This window comes from Montipora capricornis, chromosome 1 (genome assembly GCF_036669925.1).
Source record: "Montipora capricornis isolate CH-2021 chromosome 1, ASM3666992v2, whole genome shotgun sequence".
NCBI classification, from domain to species: Eukaryota; Metazoa; Cnidaria; class Anthozoa; order Scleractinia; family Acroporidae; genus Montipora; species Montipora capricornis.
Window position 1 is genome coordinate 30639877 of NC_090883.1, and position 20000 is coordinate 30659876.

The window sequence follows — 20000 nt, forward strand, 5'->3', positions numbered from 1 at the left end:
ATGTCCAATCACGAAAATTGCCTCGCTTTCAACTTGATAATTCTGGGAAAATTGTTTTTGGGAAATGGAATCCTACAGGGTTTAAAGTGTGATACATTCAAGGTTATTGTGTGCATCATTGTTTAGAGATAAATCACTCCACTCCAAGTGAAAAACATATAAACATTCCCATTTACTATTAGGATAAAGGGGTTTAACTTCTAAAGAAACGGTGGAGAATTAAAACACAAAATGGGTTTATTGACTAGGTTGATATGGTAAATTTACCAACGTACAGAAATTTGAAAGCTGATGTTTCAAGTGTCAGCCCCTCATCAGTACTACGGTAATGACAAAGGGCTAATTCTCAAAATCTCAGCTTTCAAATTTCTTTACGGTGGTAAATTTATCATATCAACCCAGTTGATAAAACCACTTCCAATTTCTCTTTATTTGAAGATCAAGTTCATAGTTAGCAAAACTAGCCATCCTTGATCCATGATCAAGCTGTAAAAGGCAAGTGTCTATTAATTTTATTAGGACAATCACATAGTTTATTTGTGGCCCAAGTGGCATCAGGGTGCAAATGATGCTATGAGGGACACAAACTATGTGACAAAAGTCATTTGACTATCATTATTATCAATACACAAGGCCAAATTGTACCAATTCATTTATATGTAATAAGAAAAAATTGTTTAACAGAGATGTAGCATGAAACTATGGTATGGAAATGTCGCTCAGTGTATATAAACAAAGGTTGTGAGAATGAAAGGAATGTATATATTTGAAGTGCTGGTTGTAGACCAAATGTAGAAGTAATCCTCGCACTTAAATAGGACAATCTCATTGGCCGAGCAAAGTTGCTTGACATCTCTGCAGCCAATCAGTATCAGGGCGGCAAATGTATTTTCAGCCCGCATATTTCCTGTTTGGCCCGCAAAAAGGCACGTTTTACAGAGGGCAGTTTCATTTGGCCACGCATATTGATAATAATAAGCTATTTCAGGACCAGCTTTGCATTTGTTTTGAAATATTTTTTTTGCATGGGTTTCTTCTTGATTTGACAAAACAACTTTCTTTTCAATGACTAATGATTAAAAATTAATCTTTGACATGAGCAAATACAGTGTACTGCAAGATACCAGTAAGTATCAGACAGGAATATTTTGCTACATCAAAATGCAACTACTTTCAGGGTGTCCATTTGGCATCGGGAATCAGAATTTTCCATCCACTACTTGAAATTATCTGGCTAAATTTTTCTCTGCGTGACCATTACAGCTGAAAGAATGCTTTACTCTTTCAGATGATTGTCCTTTTACTTTATAGCATTCTCCTGCTTCTTCAATTTTTGATTAATAATAGAAAACCCTGTCCTTTTTGCAGTAAGCAGAGCAGTTTCTCCATGAACTGACGTTCTTTTAGATTTCTGTTAGAACTCTTTGGACAATGATTATGAGGTGAACACAGTGACACATGCCTTACCATGGCGATTCAACAAGTTAGCCAATCAGATCGACAAGATGAGAACAAACTGCATGGAGATGTGACCATCAATCACATTTTCTGTTGAAAAAACGTTTGGTGACCACAGCCATGGCACAATGCAAAAGGTGAAGAAAAATTCAAAACATTTTTGCAATCTAAAACATGATGTCTTGGTTTTTTTTGTGTTACTTATTTTCTTTTTTGAGGAACTGGAAAACTGATGAGAAGTCTAGCTTGTCATATCCATCATTGCACATGATTCTGTAAATTTGATGAGCCAAGGAGCCCATTGGTGTTGGTGTCTTGGTTGCTGTTGCAGCATTCTGGGCAAGTCCCAAGTCCTAGAACAGATTATTAACATTTTTAACATTATCTACCCTGTTTTCCCCGTTGACTGTATCCTGAGGTGCTTAGCAAGGTTGACGGGGGAAATCCTAAAAGAGTTCAACGAAGGAGTGGTTGAGTGGGAGATATTGACTACCTGCAGAGGATATCAGATATCCAACCTGGGCTGCTCAGAGCTTGGTAAGGGCCAGCCAGTGTTGAGGTGTCATGACAGCCAAGAGATTGAGACAGGCAACATGGGGTTTCACCCCCCCCCCCCCCCCCACCCCACCCTCAAATTTGTTTTTGCCTGAGAACCAGTCCTGCTCTCTCAAAGTGGCTACTTTAGACCACAGGGAAAAGTAGGGAACTATTTGCGACTGTCAGGGGTGCAAATTGCAAATTCATGATCAAGTTAAAGGACAAAAAAAACTTGCAAGTAGTCCCACCTTCACCATCAGCTGTGATGCAAAGCCTCCTTGGTAGTTGTTACTCGAGGGAATTCCTTCAATTATTCCTGGGCAGGGGTTATATGTGTCACTGGACCAGCATCGCCCGCTGCTCGAGTTGATCACCTTGGCGATCATTTCTGGATCTAAGCCCAGTCGTATTGCAAGATTTGTGGCTTCTGATACTCCTATCATGCTCACAGCAAGTAGTAAATTGTTACAGATCTTTGCCGCCTGAGAAAAGCAAAAGAAAATTGCCATTTTAATAATGACTGTCGTTCCATATGGTGATAAATTCATGTTTGAGCAGCAAACAGTGTGGCTCTGTGTTAATAGGCTACAACAAATACAATGATGAAACAATTTCATCCAATACACCTCATTCCAAAATGGCCACTGATTTATGCGGATACATATTGGCCGGTAAAAGTTAAGAATCCGATCCCACCAACGCATCGGCCAACACGTCAGCCAACGTATCGGCCGACACACTACCAACGTGTTGGTCGACATCAAAGTAGCTGGGTATGTATTCATACAGGGTACCACACATCCACTTCAACTTCTTCTTGACCAAAGCCCACACGCCTTCGATGGTATTGGTGTGTGCACCACTGTCAGGGTCAACAAAGTTCTTGGAATGATTTACTGATACATGGATATATCCTAGCTGGTTGAGTGGTATGTACGGAGTGAATTGATCCGAGTAGATGACAGTTCCAGGTTGGATATGTGTAGTGATGAGACGATGAACAAGGGTCTCTCTAGTTCGGTCAGGAATGCGGAAGATGATAAAGATGAAGTCTCGGGAAATGCATTTGCCAGAGTGAAAACTGGGTTCTAATAACACTTGTCGTAATGGGAACTGGGTTCAAATATCAACAGTTCAATAAGGCCCAAATGAGTCACCGACGCACCACCGAGGCATCTTATACGCTATAAGATTAAACAGCGGCCAACACGTTGGCCTACGCGTTGTTGGGATCGGATTCTTAACTTTTACCAAATGGCCCTTGTTGCCTCGTTCAAGATAAAATATTCTTTTGAATTTTAAGCTTAAGAACAAGGCATCAAGGGCTAATTTGAATAAAAACAAAAGAATATTTAAATGGCAGCCATTTTGGAATAAGGTGTATTGTATTCCTACCTGCCCAGTGCCGGATGGACCAGTGTGTATAACACTTTTGCCCATATTCTGTAATATCTTGACTGCTCTCTCATATCCTTCTTCTTTACCACCAACCATAAATGTCAATGTTCCTCCTTTTGCTGCTGTAACACCTGACATGAATTTAGTTTGCAAAATTTATATTGAAAATTATCAAGCCAGCAATGTTACATGAATGTCAAGCCAGATATTCCCTTTTCACCCTTTAGCCACTAACATTATAAGGCAAGTTAACATACCACCTGCCTATAGAGCGGTTTTCAATAATTGTGTCGAAAGTAATTAGCAAATTGCATTGGTTTTGCATTACTTCACATTTTCCCGTGCTTTGTGTCGGCTCTGTGTAATTACTTCGAGTTTTGATTGGTTTACTGGATTGTCTGCATCCTTTTCGATTGGCCAAAGTAATTACTTTGGTTTTGGTTTTACGATACTCGATTAAAACTCACACTAAAACGGCTTTACTTACTAAAAATGGGAATTTAAAACACCAAAGAGAAAAATTGTTAGACAAACCAAAGTAAAATGCCACAAGTACAGTATGGTGGACTGACACTGTTGAAAAAAGACTTTATCGGCCACCAGAAAAGTTGTTTGAAAAAGTAGACTAGCATGTTTTGGGATACCTTGTCAAGCACCTAAAAAAGAACCTCTTTAAGGCTACTCTTTATATTTTCTCTCGAGAATGACATCATGCAGGTATATCACAGTAAAGTTCCAGTCATGTAAGCAATCCTCACTGTTACTCATGCTAATAATACCAGTGTCTAATTTTCTCACACCCATTTAGCCACATTATTTTTTTTGGGTGATTTTTTTTTTCACATTTCACCATCACTCATAGCACTACCAGGGCAGAAGTATAGCTTGAGTCACAAAGGCAATACCAGTACCTCCGGATACTGGTGCATCTAAAAATGTTGATCCTTGGCTCTCCACAAGTTCACCCACTTCCTTAGCAACAGCAGGCTCAATTGTACTTGTGTCAATCAACAATGCTCCTGGCTTCACAGAACTTGTTTTTAAAAAATAAATATTTATCAGAAAATGTTGTGGCTAACTAATTTACTCATACATTTTTGCTACCAGCTAGAGAAGTTTCTTGGCACTGTATCTCTAAGGGCCAATTTACACGGTATGATTTTGGCGCATCCAACAAGCTTGCGACAGGCCTACGAAATGACTTACGATTGTCGCAGCGTTTTAAAACATGTTTTAAAATGCTACGACATTTTTTCTGACGTACACAACAATCGTAAATCATGTCGTGAGCCTGTTGTAAGCCGTTGTCGCATGCGACAAAAATTGTACTGTGTAAATCGGCCCTAAGTTTAACTATTGGTGGTCCTCAAGGCCCAGACAAACGGCTTCAACATCTGTTTGATTTTGTTGAACAGCGATGTTGAAACTCTTTGCTCCCTGGGCCACTTTCAACCGTGTTGAAACATGTTGAATCAAAGTTGAATGAGTTTACAAAGCGTTTAAACTTTGCTTCAACAACCATTCAACTTTTCTTTCGTTTTCACGAATGTTGAAAGAAGTTGTCAAGCCATTTGCTTCCCTCTTTCAAATTGTTGGGTATAAGTGTGTCCACTAATTGATCTCTCAATGATGTATCATGTCCATATGTATAGTAACAACCGCAGCTGTAGCCTGGGACTGAATCAAATGTTGATGATGTGTTGAAAACATCATACAAAAAAAATTGAAAATACCATAATACCGTTTGTTTGTTTGTCCCTCCAAAATGTTGCATAAGCATTGTTTCCAGTTTCTCTTGGGACAACTGTAAGTCCCAAGAGAAAATAAAAACAATGCTTGTGCAAAATTTTGGAGGGTCAAACAAACAGTATTATGGTATTTTTGATACTGGCTAATAAACACCATGTCACAGAAACCTCCTTTTGGTTTGTCGCACAATCTCTCCTTTGTAACAAGATTGTGTAACATTAGCCCCTTAGTAACCAAGATCAGAAAGCTCTCTAAGAAGGCTTCCTTATTCAGATATTTGTCCTCTCCTTAAAAAAGGAGACAATAGACAATCCTGGGGAATAAAAAGATGAATCATCAGTAACATTTGCGAGACAAAACAACATTCTGCTCTTTTTAGTAATAAAATGACCCTATCATTCGAGCGGCTTCTTGTCCACTCAAACTAAAATAATTATCAAAATGCCGGATATGACCCTGGGGAGGAGAGGTTGAATAAGCAAATTTGACACAAACTTTTATTACAGTAAAATTTAATACAAAATATTTTAATCAGTTTATGTGACACTAATGTTCAGAGTGTACCTTAGAATTCCATTCCTGCCACAATAAACTTCTTTAACATGTGGGCTGCAAGACAAATGACAATCTATCAACTACACACCTGGTTTACCTACTAAATGAACAAATTAATAATTGCATTGCTCAGTTTTTTTAGAACTATCAAGTGACCTGGTGGTCCCAAACACCATTCAATTCCAGGGGTTAAGAGAAGTCTTAACATCTAGCTCAAGAGAAAGAGCTTGGTATGGTACTTCTCATACCGACCTTGATACTCCTTTACTGCCAAAAAGAGACCACAGCCAAATAACTCTGAGAGCACCATTCAAACATAAGGCTTAACTTAGTCACTCACTCCCAAAAACTTTACCTTGATGGTAACATGGTGATGATTGTTGATGTCTTTGATGCAATTTCACTGGGCGTGGCAGCTGTGGCAGCACCCAGTTCTCTAAGATCCACTACAGCTTCAGGAAGTGCATCATGGACTAATAAGTTGTGCCCTGCATCCAGAATATTTTTAGCCATTGGACCTCCCATGTTACCAAGGCCAATAAAGCCAATAGGTTCCTGCTAAATCAAGAAAATTGAAAAACTATAATAATTTTAAAAACAAAATAATTTTAAGTGTCAATTGTTTTTAGTGCGGGGGCACTAACTGGAGACACTGTACAGAAATCAAAGCTGCTTGCAGGTGGTAGAAGTTGTCGTTGCGTTAAGCACATATCTGACACCATACTGGAAGCGCATGGGATAGGTCTGGGCTGGGTGACAAAGAGAGAGGGCCCTTCATATCAAATCATAGGTTGGTTTTTGAGCAGATAGAAAAAGTACGCAGAGAAAACCTTGGAACAGAGTAGATAAACAACAAACTCAACCCACATTTGATGCTGTGTCTGGGAATCAAACCCAGACCACATTGTTGGGATGCGATTGGTCTCACCACAATGCCATCTCTGCTTGTCAATATAAATATCACCTTTTCCCCTTGGAAATTCTAATTTTATTTTATAAAGTATATCTTTAACAGTTTTATTATAAGGTTCTCAGTGAATAAGGATTCATTCCCATATGGTAAGCATGCTATCATTGGCTAATTTGAGATTTTGATTTCCTGGCAAGTTTTTCATGCCATTTTTTTAAAGAAAGCTTGTGACACTGTTTGAATCTTGCAAGAAACTACATTTAAAGAAGCCAAAAAGATTTCTTTGCTTTTTGGATTTTGATGCATGCCAATCATTTGTGGCAGTTGAACCTTCTGCTTGACTTCAACTAGTTCAGCTAGTTTCCTTTCCTGTGCACCTATTACCTCAGAGATATAAGTATCTTGTCCTATCAATTTTTTCTTGTTGCCTTATGGCGCATAAGTCAATGGAAAAAAATGTAATTTGTAACTTACAGTTCGGACCTAAAACTCAGTTGGTAAGAGATATTCAAATTAGAAAATTCAGTCTTTCATTTTCCATTTTGCCTGTCAAAGAATCAGTGCTTCATTCATAATTTGACACTAAGTGACAATGATATTTGTGTTTGATGAAGTGCCTCTTTGAAAAGTTCTTTGGCATGTGTGTGTCCCTCAGGGTCGGGAATAGACCATTTTACAGTTGTGTGCTTAGTTACCTATGAATGAAAGTGAGGCTGGAGTTGACCTTGTTTTGATAGAAACCTCACTGCTTTTCTTATGTAAAGTCCAACTAATTAGCAGAGAAAACAACATCGTTAACATAAGAAAAGGAGGGAGGTCGGTATCATTACAAGGTCAACTGTAGCCTCACTTTCATTAAAAGGCCAGGCAACTAAGCACATAACTATAAAAAGGACTATTCTTGGTTAACACGTCACGTATCACGCAAAGAAAAATAAAATAGTTTACCATTCAATAAATTACTCCGGCTCTCTCAAAGCACTTTTTATCTCTGCTAAACTTGAAAACACTCGCATAGACACTTCTCTTAATGTATTGGTTTTTCAGAACTCGAAAACACAAGGCAAATCGATAATTATTTTCGTGTACGTGACATGTTTCTCAGAAGCAATCCAGATGTCACGCATAATTTGTAACAAAATTTGAAATTTAAACTGCTCTGCTCAAAACAAAGCATGCTACCGAGCTTTTACCTGATTTAGATAAAAACTCAAAATTTTTAATTTTTTAAACTCCTCTATTCTTCATATTTCTTCATATTTAATTGTTTAGTAACACTACCAATAATTTATGGTGAAAAGGATGCTGTGTCGTGTTGATGGCAAAAATCAAGAAAACGATAAAGTACATTTTGTTAAGTTACTTTTGGGATGTCTTTATTTCATATCGACTAACCTGAGATGGGCTGCCATCTGAAAACAGATCGTAAATTTAAAGTTAGAAAATTATTGCAAAGAAATTACGAGAAAGGTTTTTCCAATTTAAAGGTAACTTACTGGAATACAAGCGCCACAACAACGATCTTCGAAGGCAAGATTGAAGCGCACAATTCGCTCGGCCAAAACTTGCCATTTTGCGATCTCCCGCGAAATGTTACGTAGATTCCTTGGTTATGTATGCTTCATGACATTTCCTCGCGGCAAGCGTGAAAGACTGGAAGGAAGCTTTGGCAAAAAACGTAGAACCATGAGTCGATGGACAAAAATTGCAGATTTTCTGCAGAAATCTGTCACTTTGACTTGCATGGTTGGGACAGTTTATCTGCTTGTTATGACAGGGGGAAATTACCTCACTCTACGAAAAAAGAGATTGGCTAATGCCGCTCTCCTTGAGGGCCATACACAAGATTCTCCCGCAAGTGTATTTCCAGCAGAACCACAGCAAGAACAAACTACTTCACAGGTATAAGAAGAGATCGTTGATCGTTGAAGATCGACGGATTTAGATAATAGTAAGTTTCTCTTTTCAGTGGTTTTAATAAGAACCGACAGCTGACGGAAACCGTCCACTATGTCACGCAGGGAAGTCTAGCTGTTACTTTTTTCCCTAAATTGCAATTGAAAAAAAATCAATGATAGATACTTTCAAACCTAAGTTTACAATTCATTTTTGACAATGACAACATGAGTTCGCCTAAACGTGATCATCAATTTTGAAATGTGGCATTTGGGATTTTTCTCTTTAAAATGGTACATATGCCCCAACCACTCCAAAAAACACATGGCTATCTGCGGCCTTTCCCAACATCTAGGGACAACGGAAAGCCGCAAGAATCTGGAACAAAAATTCATCTTTCAAATCTGCACCCTTAATCCTCACGGTATTAACGAACGGTTTTCATTTAACTAATATATTCCTATTTTCACGTTGCCATGTTACCACAAATAGCGTAGCTCCTAATCTACTATAAAAACTACACGTAAGCCATAATCCCTCGATTCGCTCAGACGAAGGGCTAACGCTCGAAACGTCAGCTTTTAGAATCTCTGTACGGTGGGCAATTTACATTATCAACTCCGTTGATAAAACCAAATTTTTGTGTGCTGCAACATTAAATTGATCAACAAATATTGAACCACCGGCCTAGCTTTCATTTCATCTTTCATGCTGCAGTTTAAAGGCCCACATTCACCATACAGGCAGGTATCTGGAAATATTTGAATCCGCAACTTTTTCTTTCGAGTTTCAAAAATATTCCCATCCACATGTAGAAATCGAATTTATACCCATCCACACGTATCCGAGATATATCCAGATTCACTCTAGTACTCAAGACCCCTCAAGGAAACAGAGGTAACAGAGCATGCGCCATAAAGAAACAATCTTGCCCTTGGCAGCCACCTTGAGAATTGATTTCACGGTAAGGAACTGGGCTCGATCTCGGATAAAAAAAATTCCGCATTTATTGTCCACACTGTTCCGGATTCCTAGCGGATTAAAAAATATCTACTCCGGAGAGCGTATTCAAAAAGTTCCGGATTCACCAGCGAATTTGCCGGATACATGTGGACAGAAGGTGTATCCGAAAAGAAAAAGTTGCAAATTCAAAAATATCAGGATACGTGTGGACGTGGCTCAAGGGGGTATGAGATTTGTTGTCATTTACATGAGACCAGTACGAACTCAGACGGGTACAAGAATTTCTCGTCTCGGTCCAGCAACCAACACGAAGTCAAACCGGAATTCATTGTCAGGCCGGTCTCATGTAAATACATAAAAAGAAATGTATGGCAGCCAATACACCCTCATGCCTGTCTGAGTTCTTCCCGGTGTCATGTAAATACCGGTACCCCCTTAGTTGGTAGGGCAAGTGTAGGTCTTGCAGGCTTCCTTGCAACTCCTTAGGTTGGTTAACTAACTGTACCCTGCCTGCAGACTCTTCTTCAATTTTCCCAGATATGTATGAAGAGGAAGAAGACTCTGCCAGCCACCTTGAAATTTTGTATTGAGGATGCGTTTTAAAAAAATTCAAATGTACCTTATTATAGGAAATTAACACTTCTTGAAATTTAGAAAAATTTGCATTAATTTAAGTTAATTTCACACTGTTAATTAAGTTGCAGGTTAATTTCCACAACCTTTATCCCCCAAATCTGTGTGACACACTCCAGAGATTTTTTTCACCTAGCCAAACAATAGATTTTGTTTGTGCACTTGTATTTGCGCACTGTACTTCACATCAATCATTCACGTTAGTAAATCACTTATTGTACTTCAATTGCATTTTCTTTGTGTTCTCAACAAATTATTTATTGTGTAGCAGACGTGTTAATTTCCCACATTTGAAATTCTACCCCTTCTTTTTCAAGAATTTCCTTTCTTGGGAAGCATATTCCCTTCAAATTGCATTAATTGAAGTCTTGTTAACCCATTGACTCCCAGGGGTTCCCCACTGACGAGTAAAATCGTCTGGCATTAGACAGAGTAAAATACTAAGTCTGGCCGGTTTAGGCCGGTTTGGATGTCATGAATCCAAATATGTTTATTAACACAAACGTAAGGGTCAACTCCTTCACGAGGATTGTGCATCAAAATCTGAAAAATGAATAAATCTTCTTGGCTTTTTTAAATAGTTGCTTGCACAATTGAAACCGTTTTAGAAGTTTACATAACATAAATGATATGAAAAACTTGCCAGAGAATGTTTTATCAAAATTTCAAATTTAGCAGGCTGCACTGTAGAATACGACCCCTAAATCAGCCAATCACAGCGCATATACTATCTAAGAGGACCACTTTGCAACTCGGTAAATATCCACCACTAGTCACCTGACACTGAGGTGAATAGTTGGTTTAGTACGTACTAAAACAGTGAGATAATAAAGCACAAAAAGGTGATTTTAGCTCTTATTCCTGCAACGACGATTACAACAGTTTTGGGCGCAAATCCCATGCAAGTTGCTCGGAGGTGAATAGCAAAGGATATTCGGAATTTGAGTAGCCAATCAGAGTTCGCCTTCAATGCTCTCCACTGACTGTGACTTATCAACAATTGACCCACTCCCAACATCAGTGGCTTCATAGCTCAGTTGGTTAGAGCGTCGCAACTTTTCAGGCTTCTCTACGTAATTGCTAAAATTGCATTCATAACTGAGAGCATCATAGCTTCACTTGACCACTGGATAGTTTTACTCACCCTTTGAGCAATAGGGGACATAAAGTGTATATCCTTTTCCCACACAATATTATTTAAGTCAAATGTAAGATGCAAATGCTTGCCACCCTAGGAAAAAGATGAACTGAGTTTTGGAATACAAGTACCATATACATTTCTTTTACCTTGCAGAAAGAAGACTAACGAGAAGTCAATGAGCACCTGCATAAGAAGAAAGAGGGGGACATCAATGCTGATGCTGCCAGTGGGATTGCACTAAACCCTTCTGTGAAGCTATGATGTGTGCCGTCAATCTTTGAGGAATGCACAGGCAGGCTAAACTTGCATTTCAAGTTGTGTTCCTCACAAAAGTGTTGACACTAATGTTGCTGCAGCAAGTCTTAAAAATCTTATTTTGGGGGATAAATCAATACATTACTTACATTTAATTTTTTTTTATCACCCTGTTTCATCTTGGTGACTCTTAGGGTGCGTTCGATTGACTGTATTCCGGAATAGGAATACATGGAATATAAGTTAGAAATCCTTCGTTTTCATGGAGATTCACATTAAAATTGTCAAACATCTGCTAAAATGCTATTTTAAACATATTTTTATTATCCTTGCTGCTTTGAAACGCGCCAAACATACCGTTTTAATCACCACTCCACGTATTCTTATTCCGGAATAGGGTCAATCGAACGCGCCCTAAGAATAAGTTTGGGCTTCCTGTGTTTGTAGTGCAACAGTGATTTCACCATTTGCTGTTGCAATTGTTCAGCCTGTAGGATTGTTTACTGCTGCAACAGTGAAGGAAAATGTATGAATATGCCAAAAGATGTGAGACGTTTCAAATGAGCTGAAGTGTTCTTTCTAAGTTGCTAAATGAAAAGTTTCTTGTATAAAAAATATACGTAGTCATGTTTTGCTGTGAGAGTTATTGACTGGGTTTTTCCTGTTTGTAAGCTGCCACCATCATTTTCTTGGGCGATCTACCACAGTTGCCAAGAAGTATGTAAATGACTAGTCCCAGGAATTGCCAAAAAGCTTCTGTGAAACTTACGTTAAGGCGATTTCGCGAACATTTACGGCAACCAAGAAAGGAAAAATCGTACCTCGTTAAAAAAAAGCAAACAAACAAACACTTGCACAAACCACTGTGCATCTGTGCCGAGGAAAAACCAATCTTTATTGCTTGTGTGAACAATACTGTACATTACTGCTGCTAAATCCCAACCAATCGGTACAGAGGTGTAGCGAAATTAACCAATCAAATTGAAGTTTGACTGCATGACCTCGTGAGTTGCTTTAAAAGCGAAGTTTTACCAAAAAAAATGTGTAGATTTAAGATTTCAAATCGATTTAAACTTAACCAGTTGGATCAGACATTTAAACAAACACTACACTTCAGTAAACATTCGCGTGGAAATACAAGTCATGGATAGATAACTATTTTTGCACTGTCTGTCTGTCCATCAGCTTATTACTTGTAAACTACAAATCTGCCTAAATTATAATTTCAAAGGACTTAGATTTAAAGCAATAAAAAGGCTGCTGACTAAAACTTCATAAAAAACTGTAGGACCCAAATTCTTTCTAAAATCACTCTCAAAACTTTTCATTTAAAGGAAACCTAGCGCCCTGCGTGATGGTTTGTGGTTTAGGATTTATACACCACACATATCACGCAGTCTCATGGCGGCTTACAGTTCTTTCTCTAATGTGATTTCAGACGTCAGCTTGTTTTGGGCTTGTTTTTTGGCTTTCTTGAACTCTCACAATAGGATATAGGAATAGCTACTTCGTTTTCAGAATTAACGATGACACTGAAAAAAAAATTATGTATTTGTGGAATATTCGAGTGTAATCACAAATCATCGCGAAAATTCCCTTTTTGAAAAGAAAAAAAGGCTGTAAAGCTAATCATTGTTCACTTAACCATTTGGAGTGTCCGGTATCTAATTTCTTTTCACAATATCACTGTTTAATCAAACATACCCTTCATGAAAATTATAAACGGTCAAGTGAAATGAATTTTTTTTATTTGGAAACAGATTTTCCTTATTGGTACTGAAACAAAGTTAATGCATAGAAAGACGGCTGAGAGAATATCCATTTTGACTTTAAGAGGACAAAGACAGCACTCTCGTTGTGGTAGGCTCTATACTGTTGCTTTCAAATCGGTGCTTGCTAGACCAAGAGAGGTGCCTCTTCGTTTTCCTGTTTTCTAAAACGCCAGCTGTAGCAAAGTTTCGCCAAGTGACGAATTGTTTGATAAAGCACAACAAGAAGGCGACCACCCTGCGACAAAACAGCAGCAACCACAAAAAGGCAGGCAACCGCTGGTACAAAACCGAGAATTATGATTTCTATTATTTTAAAGGCACTCGCCCAAGAGATTAGGGGATTCGAGCCCCGCAGAGGGACACCAAGCGAATGGAAAGATGCGAAAAACGTGTTAATTATACCCAACTGCACAACACACAGCAAAGAAATGGTTTCCACCGTGTTGGCAATACCATCACGAAACGGCTGAGCAATGCAGTGGAGCAGAAGAAACAATACACAAAACGAAGTCATGACGAGAAGACGGGACAGAGGATCATCGATAAAAGCATTTAACACAATAAGAATCAGCCGCCAGGCGATCATAACGCCTTCCCAGCTCAAGGAGAACTTGCTTCCCTCTTCTGGCCTCTTGAAAGGGTCGTAAAGAACCCTCTCCACTGAAATCTTAGTTGACATCTGGCCTGCTGGCTGTTCTCCGAGCCTGACTAATGGTGGCGCTCTATAAATAAGGGCGATGTACGCCCAGTAAAGCAAAATCGGAAGAGGTAAACAACAAGCAAGGAGGAAATTTGCCACGGAAACGGTTCCTCTGTACAGCTTGAAAGAGCCCCACATCAAGACAAACAAAAATGGCACAAAAAAGACTAAGATAAATGCCACAAAAAGGAATTGCCAAGGCTGATAACAAGCAATGTTTCCGTCGTAAAACAATCGTCTCTCTGAGTGAATGGGGACACAGTTCAGCAGGTCAAAGCTCATGGACGCCATAGTTGCGTAACCCAGCAGTACGGTTTGTAAAATACCGCCGATATAGGGACCGACAGGCGGTGCTTCTCGGCACTGAATTTTTTTACTTCCCCAATGCAACATGTAGAAGACAGCTATCATAAGCATCGTCCCAAAGACATGGGAAGCCAAAAGTAACCGTTTAGTTACCGCATTGAGTCCAGGAAAGGGACAGATCACTCCTGTAGTTGACACTGGTGAGATATTTTGCTGAAAGTTAAACAATCCGATGACAGGCTCCCAAATTTCAGTTTTGAGAATGTGCAGGGTTGAGTCGGAGACGAGTAGAAGGTTTGCTGCCTGATAAAAGTAGAAAACGATCTTTAAATAACCGCGGTCAAATTCTTCATCCTGGTTAGCTGGATCATGTCTTTTAAACCACAGGATCTGGCGCTTTATCCAGGGCACTATAGGAGGTTTAAATGTAAAGAGCAATGCCATAATTGACACATAAATCAAACCCACGGGCCAAATCCAGTGATCCTTACACTCGCTTGATGGTGCACAGCTTGCAGAGTAAAGTGTCTCCGTGTGAGACTCTTTACAGTGTCCGCAAAGGGTACCAGAACGGTTACCCTGGCAACTGTCGTATTCGGGAAAGTCTGCTTCGTGGGGAGAGCTGCAATAACCATATGGGCATGTGATGAATTTCAGCGTTGAAGGGTTGTATTTAAAACCCCAAAAGTTAGGTTCAGCGACTATATTTTGAGTGCACTTTGCTCCATATGGGCAAGAAAGACAGGAAAATTCTGGTCCTTCTTGAAGGCCAAAGGCGCGGCCGCGATTCAGACTGTAGGTATTCCCTTCGCATGCTAAACATCGAACCTCAAGTATGGTGACAGTTGTTTGAGGTTCGAATTTAATTTGAAAATAAAGTACCTTTATTTGACTTCCCACAGGACAGGTCAACGTTGTCAGATTGTCAAGATTGACTTCTCTGCCTTTTGTTTTTCTTATCAGAACATCGTGATTTCCAGGATAGTTGGCGGTCAGGGAGGTATTTTGTATATCCAGCGATCCTTTGCTCTGTGTTTTAATGAAAAAAGCCCCCGCAGAGTAATTTTCATTTCCTGGTTTGAATAAAGTTTGGTTGAAAACACAATCCCAAATGAAGAGGTTTGTTGATTGGAAGTCCGTGTGTATATGCCCACCTAAAACATGTACAAAATTGTTGAGAAAAGTGCAATTCTGGAATGTTGCATTGCCGTTGCTTAAATGCACGGCGCCACCAAGAACCGCAGTGTTTTCCTCAAATGTCGTATCTTCAAACAACAAGGGACTTGCCCCTCCACGGTTTTCTTGATTCACGAAAATAGTTGCGGCTCCTCCGTAGTATTTGAACGCTTGGTTTCCCACAAAACGAGATCTCTTAACTTCCACTGTTGCCATGCCTTCAGCCCACAGATAAAACGCACCTCCAACTTGTTTAGAAGAACAATTGGAAAATGTTGAGTTATTTATGACAATGGCTGGAACAAACTTGCTTTTTGATTTCACAGATAATGCGCCTCCATAGCCAGTTCCTCCTGCATAATTGCCACTGAAATGACATTGTTGCACCACAAGTCTTTCTACGTCGTTTACAGAGAGCGCACCACCCAAAGTAGTAAGAGCTGTGTTATCGAGGAACTCAGAATTGTGTACCGTAATGGCGTGAATTAAGTGGACGACGATGGCTCCCCCACAAAACTCCACCGTATTTGATTCCATGGTCAAGTTTGAAAGTCTTAGAACACTTTTCTCGTTAGCACGAAGGTAAACAGCGCCACCGCTATGGGTTGCTTTGTTATTTGAAAACGTTGAGTGTTGTATGGTGAGGTTGGACGTTCCATTGCAAGGTTTCCCGTTTTTTATGCTTATTGCTCCTCCAAAGGTGACGTCAGAACCAAGGGCGGTATTATTATAGAAGAAAGACTCGTAAACCTTCAGTGCTGAGAGAACAGTGTCGACGTGAACAGCTCCGCCGGAGTGTTGGGCACCATTCCCTTCCATGGTCACATTTGCAAAAATCAGAACAGTAGGTTTTTCCCCAGATATGAAAATGGCACCGCCAGAGCCGTGATGGGAGAGCGCATAGTTTTTCGAAAATACTGATAGTACTACCGTGATGTTGCAGAGATACGATAATTCCGTGCTGCCAAATGTTTCGCCTTCACCATCCTCAGCACAATTGACGTAAATAGCTCCGCCGAAATTCTTTGCCTTGTTTGATTCCATTGTCACGTTTTGAAGGATGATAGTTGCTGGGCTGTTTGCAGAAACGGAGACCGCACCGCCATTGGAGGATGCAACGTTATTTGAAAACGTAGAGCGTTCTATTGTGATATAGCAGCCATCTGGTTCTGTCACACTCAGAGCTTCGCCAAATGTGCGGTTGGTTGGATTTTTATCATCATGAAAGACCGGCCCTGAGGAGCCAATAAACAAGGCTCCACCTTCTCCTGTCCTAGCTCTGTTACCGGTGAAAATGCTGTCTCGAAAGCTGATATTGCAAGCGTTGATGGATTCAACATCGATAGCACCACCCTGAGCCGCGCTCGTGTTGACGAAGGTTGAATTGGATACGCTTACATGGAAGATGGTCCTTTGTTCAGGATGGTCAGGTCCGCTTAGATATACGACTCCGCCATTGCCATATGCCGGCCCAACTTTGTATCCAACAAAACTGGAGTTATTGATGAACAGTGAAATGTTCGATCCACTGATATTGAATAACCTTGCTTGTTGGCCTTGAAAATGGCTGGATTCGATGAAAATTGTCACAGCAGCCCGTGTACTTTGAACAATGCATTCAGTAGCGTTATATTGGTATCCGGATGCATTGTTGTCAATAAATGTCACATCCTTAAAGTGGATATTGTGGTTGCCATTTTTCATGTTCAGGGATATAAGACCTTTGGAACGGAACTGGTTGTGAATAAGGGTAACATTTTCCAAAGTTAAATCAAAGCTTACATCCTGATTGGTGTGAGGCAAGTCAACAGAGATGCCGGCCTTGTTTCCAGAAAAGATCGCATCTTTGATATGAAGGCTAGAATCTATCATTTTATGTATTGTAAACTTCAAACCTTCGTGGCTGTCATCAAATTTACAATTTTGGACGTAAGCAGAAGACTCCAGGAAAGTCAAAGAACTTCCACTGAAGACAATACCTGATAAGTTTGCTCTGATCTCGTGTAGGGCATCAACAGAGCCGTTGAATGCCAAACATGATCCACCAGAGCGTCGTATCCGGGGCAACGGATTACCAAATCCAATCAGAGACAGACTCTTATTTATGTAAATTTCCGGATGCACTAACGTTCCTGAATCACAGGTGTATGGATCTTTGTCGGTGTTTGTTCCGTCTAAGTAAATTAAATCACCATGTGTTGCCAAAGTAACAGCCCGTCCAATGGTCTTACAGGGATTCTTCTGATAACATGACCCGTTGTCGTTTCCTGTTCGAGAAAGGTACAAGTTCCTTCCCTTGGTGACATATCCTGCAAAGCAGAGAACATGTATGAACAGACTTAACTGATTAGAGCGTAATGTGAAGTGCTAGTTTTGTACCCCATATGAACCATGTGAGCGTTAGCCCTACTGATGGAAATGGGTCCACCCAAGGACAGAGAAAAACTCTGACCAGGGTGGGAATTGAACCCACGACCTTCGGGTTAGATCTCCGCCGCTCTACCGACTGAGCTACAAGGTCAGACGGGAGCAGGCCGTGGGAACTGAAGATGTTAAAGTCACGGCAATGAACATGTACAAGTACAAGGAAAGGTTACGTTTTTACAAACGTTGGCCGTGTAGCACTTATATTTCAACAGACTTAACTGATTAGAGTGTAATGTGAAGTGCTAGTTTTGTACCCCATATGAACCATGTGAGCGTTAGCCCTACTAATGGCAATGAGCCCACACAAGGACAGAGAAAAACTCTGACCAGGGTGGGAACGAGAGAATATGGGCAACCTCGTTCCCAGGGCTTTTCGGCTCCGCAGAGAGTAGGGCAGGCGGGAAAAGACCCTGGCATAGGCTGGTCACGTGTTCCTTCGACACTTGAAAATCTTTGGTCGACATTACATTCCATCCACCGGAACCACGTTGTTCGAGAGAGACTGGAGTCCATTTTTAACTCGTAACAGAAGATTTTCGGGGTTAGTAGTCCATCATACATTGAATACTAACCGACAAAGGTTGGCTTTTGAGATTAAATAACGTTTTAGGCCTAATTGGACCTAAGAGTAGCTTTTCAGAATACAAGCAGGACATTGCAAAGACTTACCAAAAGACCGGTGTTCGACATTTGCAGACTGCCTGCAAATAGCGCTGCCGGATAGAAGAGTATTTAAGTCTAAGCACCCATTTCAAAACGGTTACCTTTAAATAACGGTGACAACCTCGATCTCTCTCGAACAAGGAGGTCCTAATGTTGACCAAAATCTTGGGTGTCATAAGTTGTATATGAAATTCTAGATTCGAATAATTGTCGGCTTGGATGGGCTCTTCACCTCGGTAAATTTTCTCCGTTTTGTTTGAAGCCTCTTCATTATGTGCTTCGATTATATGCTTTAAGGTGCCTCGATAGTCTGAAAACGGTCATTTTTGCAACATTTATATGACCAATTACAAAACTTGTGGGAAAATTAAAAACCCATGACTGGACGCAACATACTTCAAAGTTTCAAGATCTAAAGTTTGAAGCATATGGCGACTTTTGTACGTACCACTACAAACACTGCACACTGAATTTCTTACAGACATCTTGGGAGTAGACTGCGCCATCGACAGTATTAGCAGGCCCTTTCGAATAACAGAAAAATTGAAATATTCGTACAACATCCAAATGGTCATGATAATGTATGTTAATGTATGTTGCCCTGAATTCCAACAGCCAACAAGATCAAGCGAATCAGATAAATTAGTACCCTTCGAAATATTCAGTGATAACACGTGACCAGCCTTCAGCCGATGCCAGGGTCTTCTCCCACCCGCCCTACTCTCGGCAGAGAAAAGTCCTGGGAACGAGGTTGAGAATATGAGGTAAGGGTTGACAATTGATTGAGACCTATTTTTAGATTGCCCTATGACCGCGTGGTCGACTCTTACACCAAGCGACCTGTGAGGTGTCGCCCTTGAAATAAAGTATGCTAACAAAAAATAGAAGTTTAAGTAATTCTCATCGGCGCAGGGCCAAACTTAATAATAATAGGATATAAATGTTCAAATGCGCATGACAAGATTAAAAGTTAATTACAATTACAATTAAAAGTAAACGCAAAATAATAAAGACAACTATGATAACAATACATGACGGAAAAGGTGAGTTTTTAACTTGGCTTTAAAAATACTACCTGGTAACTGTGCTGGGGCTTCTTATGTCGAGTATCAAATGTCAAAACTTGGCGGATTTTCCCCTATTTCCTTGATGTGAAATATCACACATTTAAACTGCGGAGGTCAGAAATATCAACACAGTGAAATTTGTAAGTGGTACAGTTGCGAAAGATGCCTGAAAAAGCCGGGTCCAATGCTAGCCCGCGACCAAGCTCTTTCGAGGAGGTCTCGACCTTACAGACGCAAGGATCGAGTTTCGAAGAGCGACATCAACACCCCTACGAGTTATAGGTCTTAAATCTACAATGAGTAAGTTCTTGGAGACGTTTCAAAGCCAGGCCAACTCTCGCTGGCACTCCTAGACGCCATATTGAATTTCGTTCTGAAGGCTCGATTTTGACCT

General features: G+C 40.1%; 1 protein-coding gene and 1 long non-coding RNA gene across 2 annotated transcripts in view; one reads left to right on the forward strand and one right to left on the reverse strand.

Moving 5' to 3' along the window:
* Positions 1-20000, reverse strand: part of LOC138014246 (uncharacterized) — a 24558-nt gene that overhangs the window by 228 nt on the left and 4330 nt on the right. The window contains exons 2-11 of the mRNA XM_068861296.1: positions 13398-17758; positions 11244-11330; positions 8104-8200; positions 8003-8019; positions 6053-6255; positions 5707-5751; positions 4305-4426; positions 3391-3524; positions 2244-2477; positions 1-1811 (exon numbers count right to left, since the gene is read on the reverse strand). The exon at positions 1-1811 is cut by the window's left edge and continues 228 nt beyond it. Coding sequence (XP_068717397.1) covers positions 1656-1811; positions 2244-2477; positions 3391-3524; positions 4305-4426; positions 5707-5751; positions 6053-6255; positions 8003-8019; positions 8104-8200; positions 11244-11330; positions 13398-17758 — 5456 coding nt within the window. The 3' untranslated portion in view covers positions 1-1655. The remainder of the gene's footprint in view (positions 1812-2243; positions 2478-3390; positions 3525-4304; positions 4427-5706; positions 5752-6052; positions 6256-8002; positions 8020-8103; positions 8201-11243; positions 11331-13397; positions 17759-20000) is intronic.
* Positions 8202-12122, forward strand: LOC138038381 (uncharacterized). The gene is made up of 2 exons (XR_011130229.1): positions 8202-8509; positions 11394-12122. It is a non-coding gene; the product is annotated as an uncharacterized lncRNA (long non-coding RNA).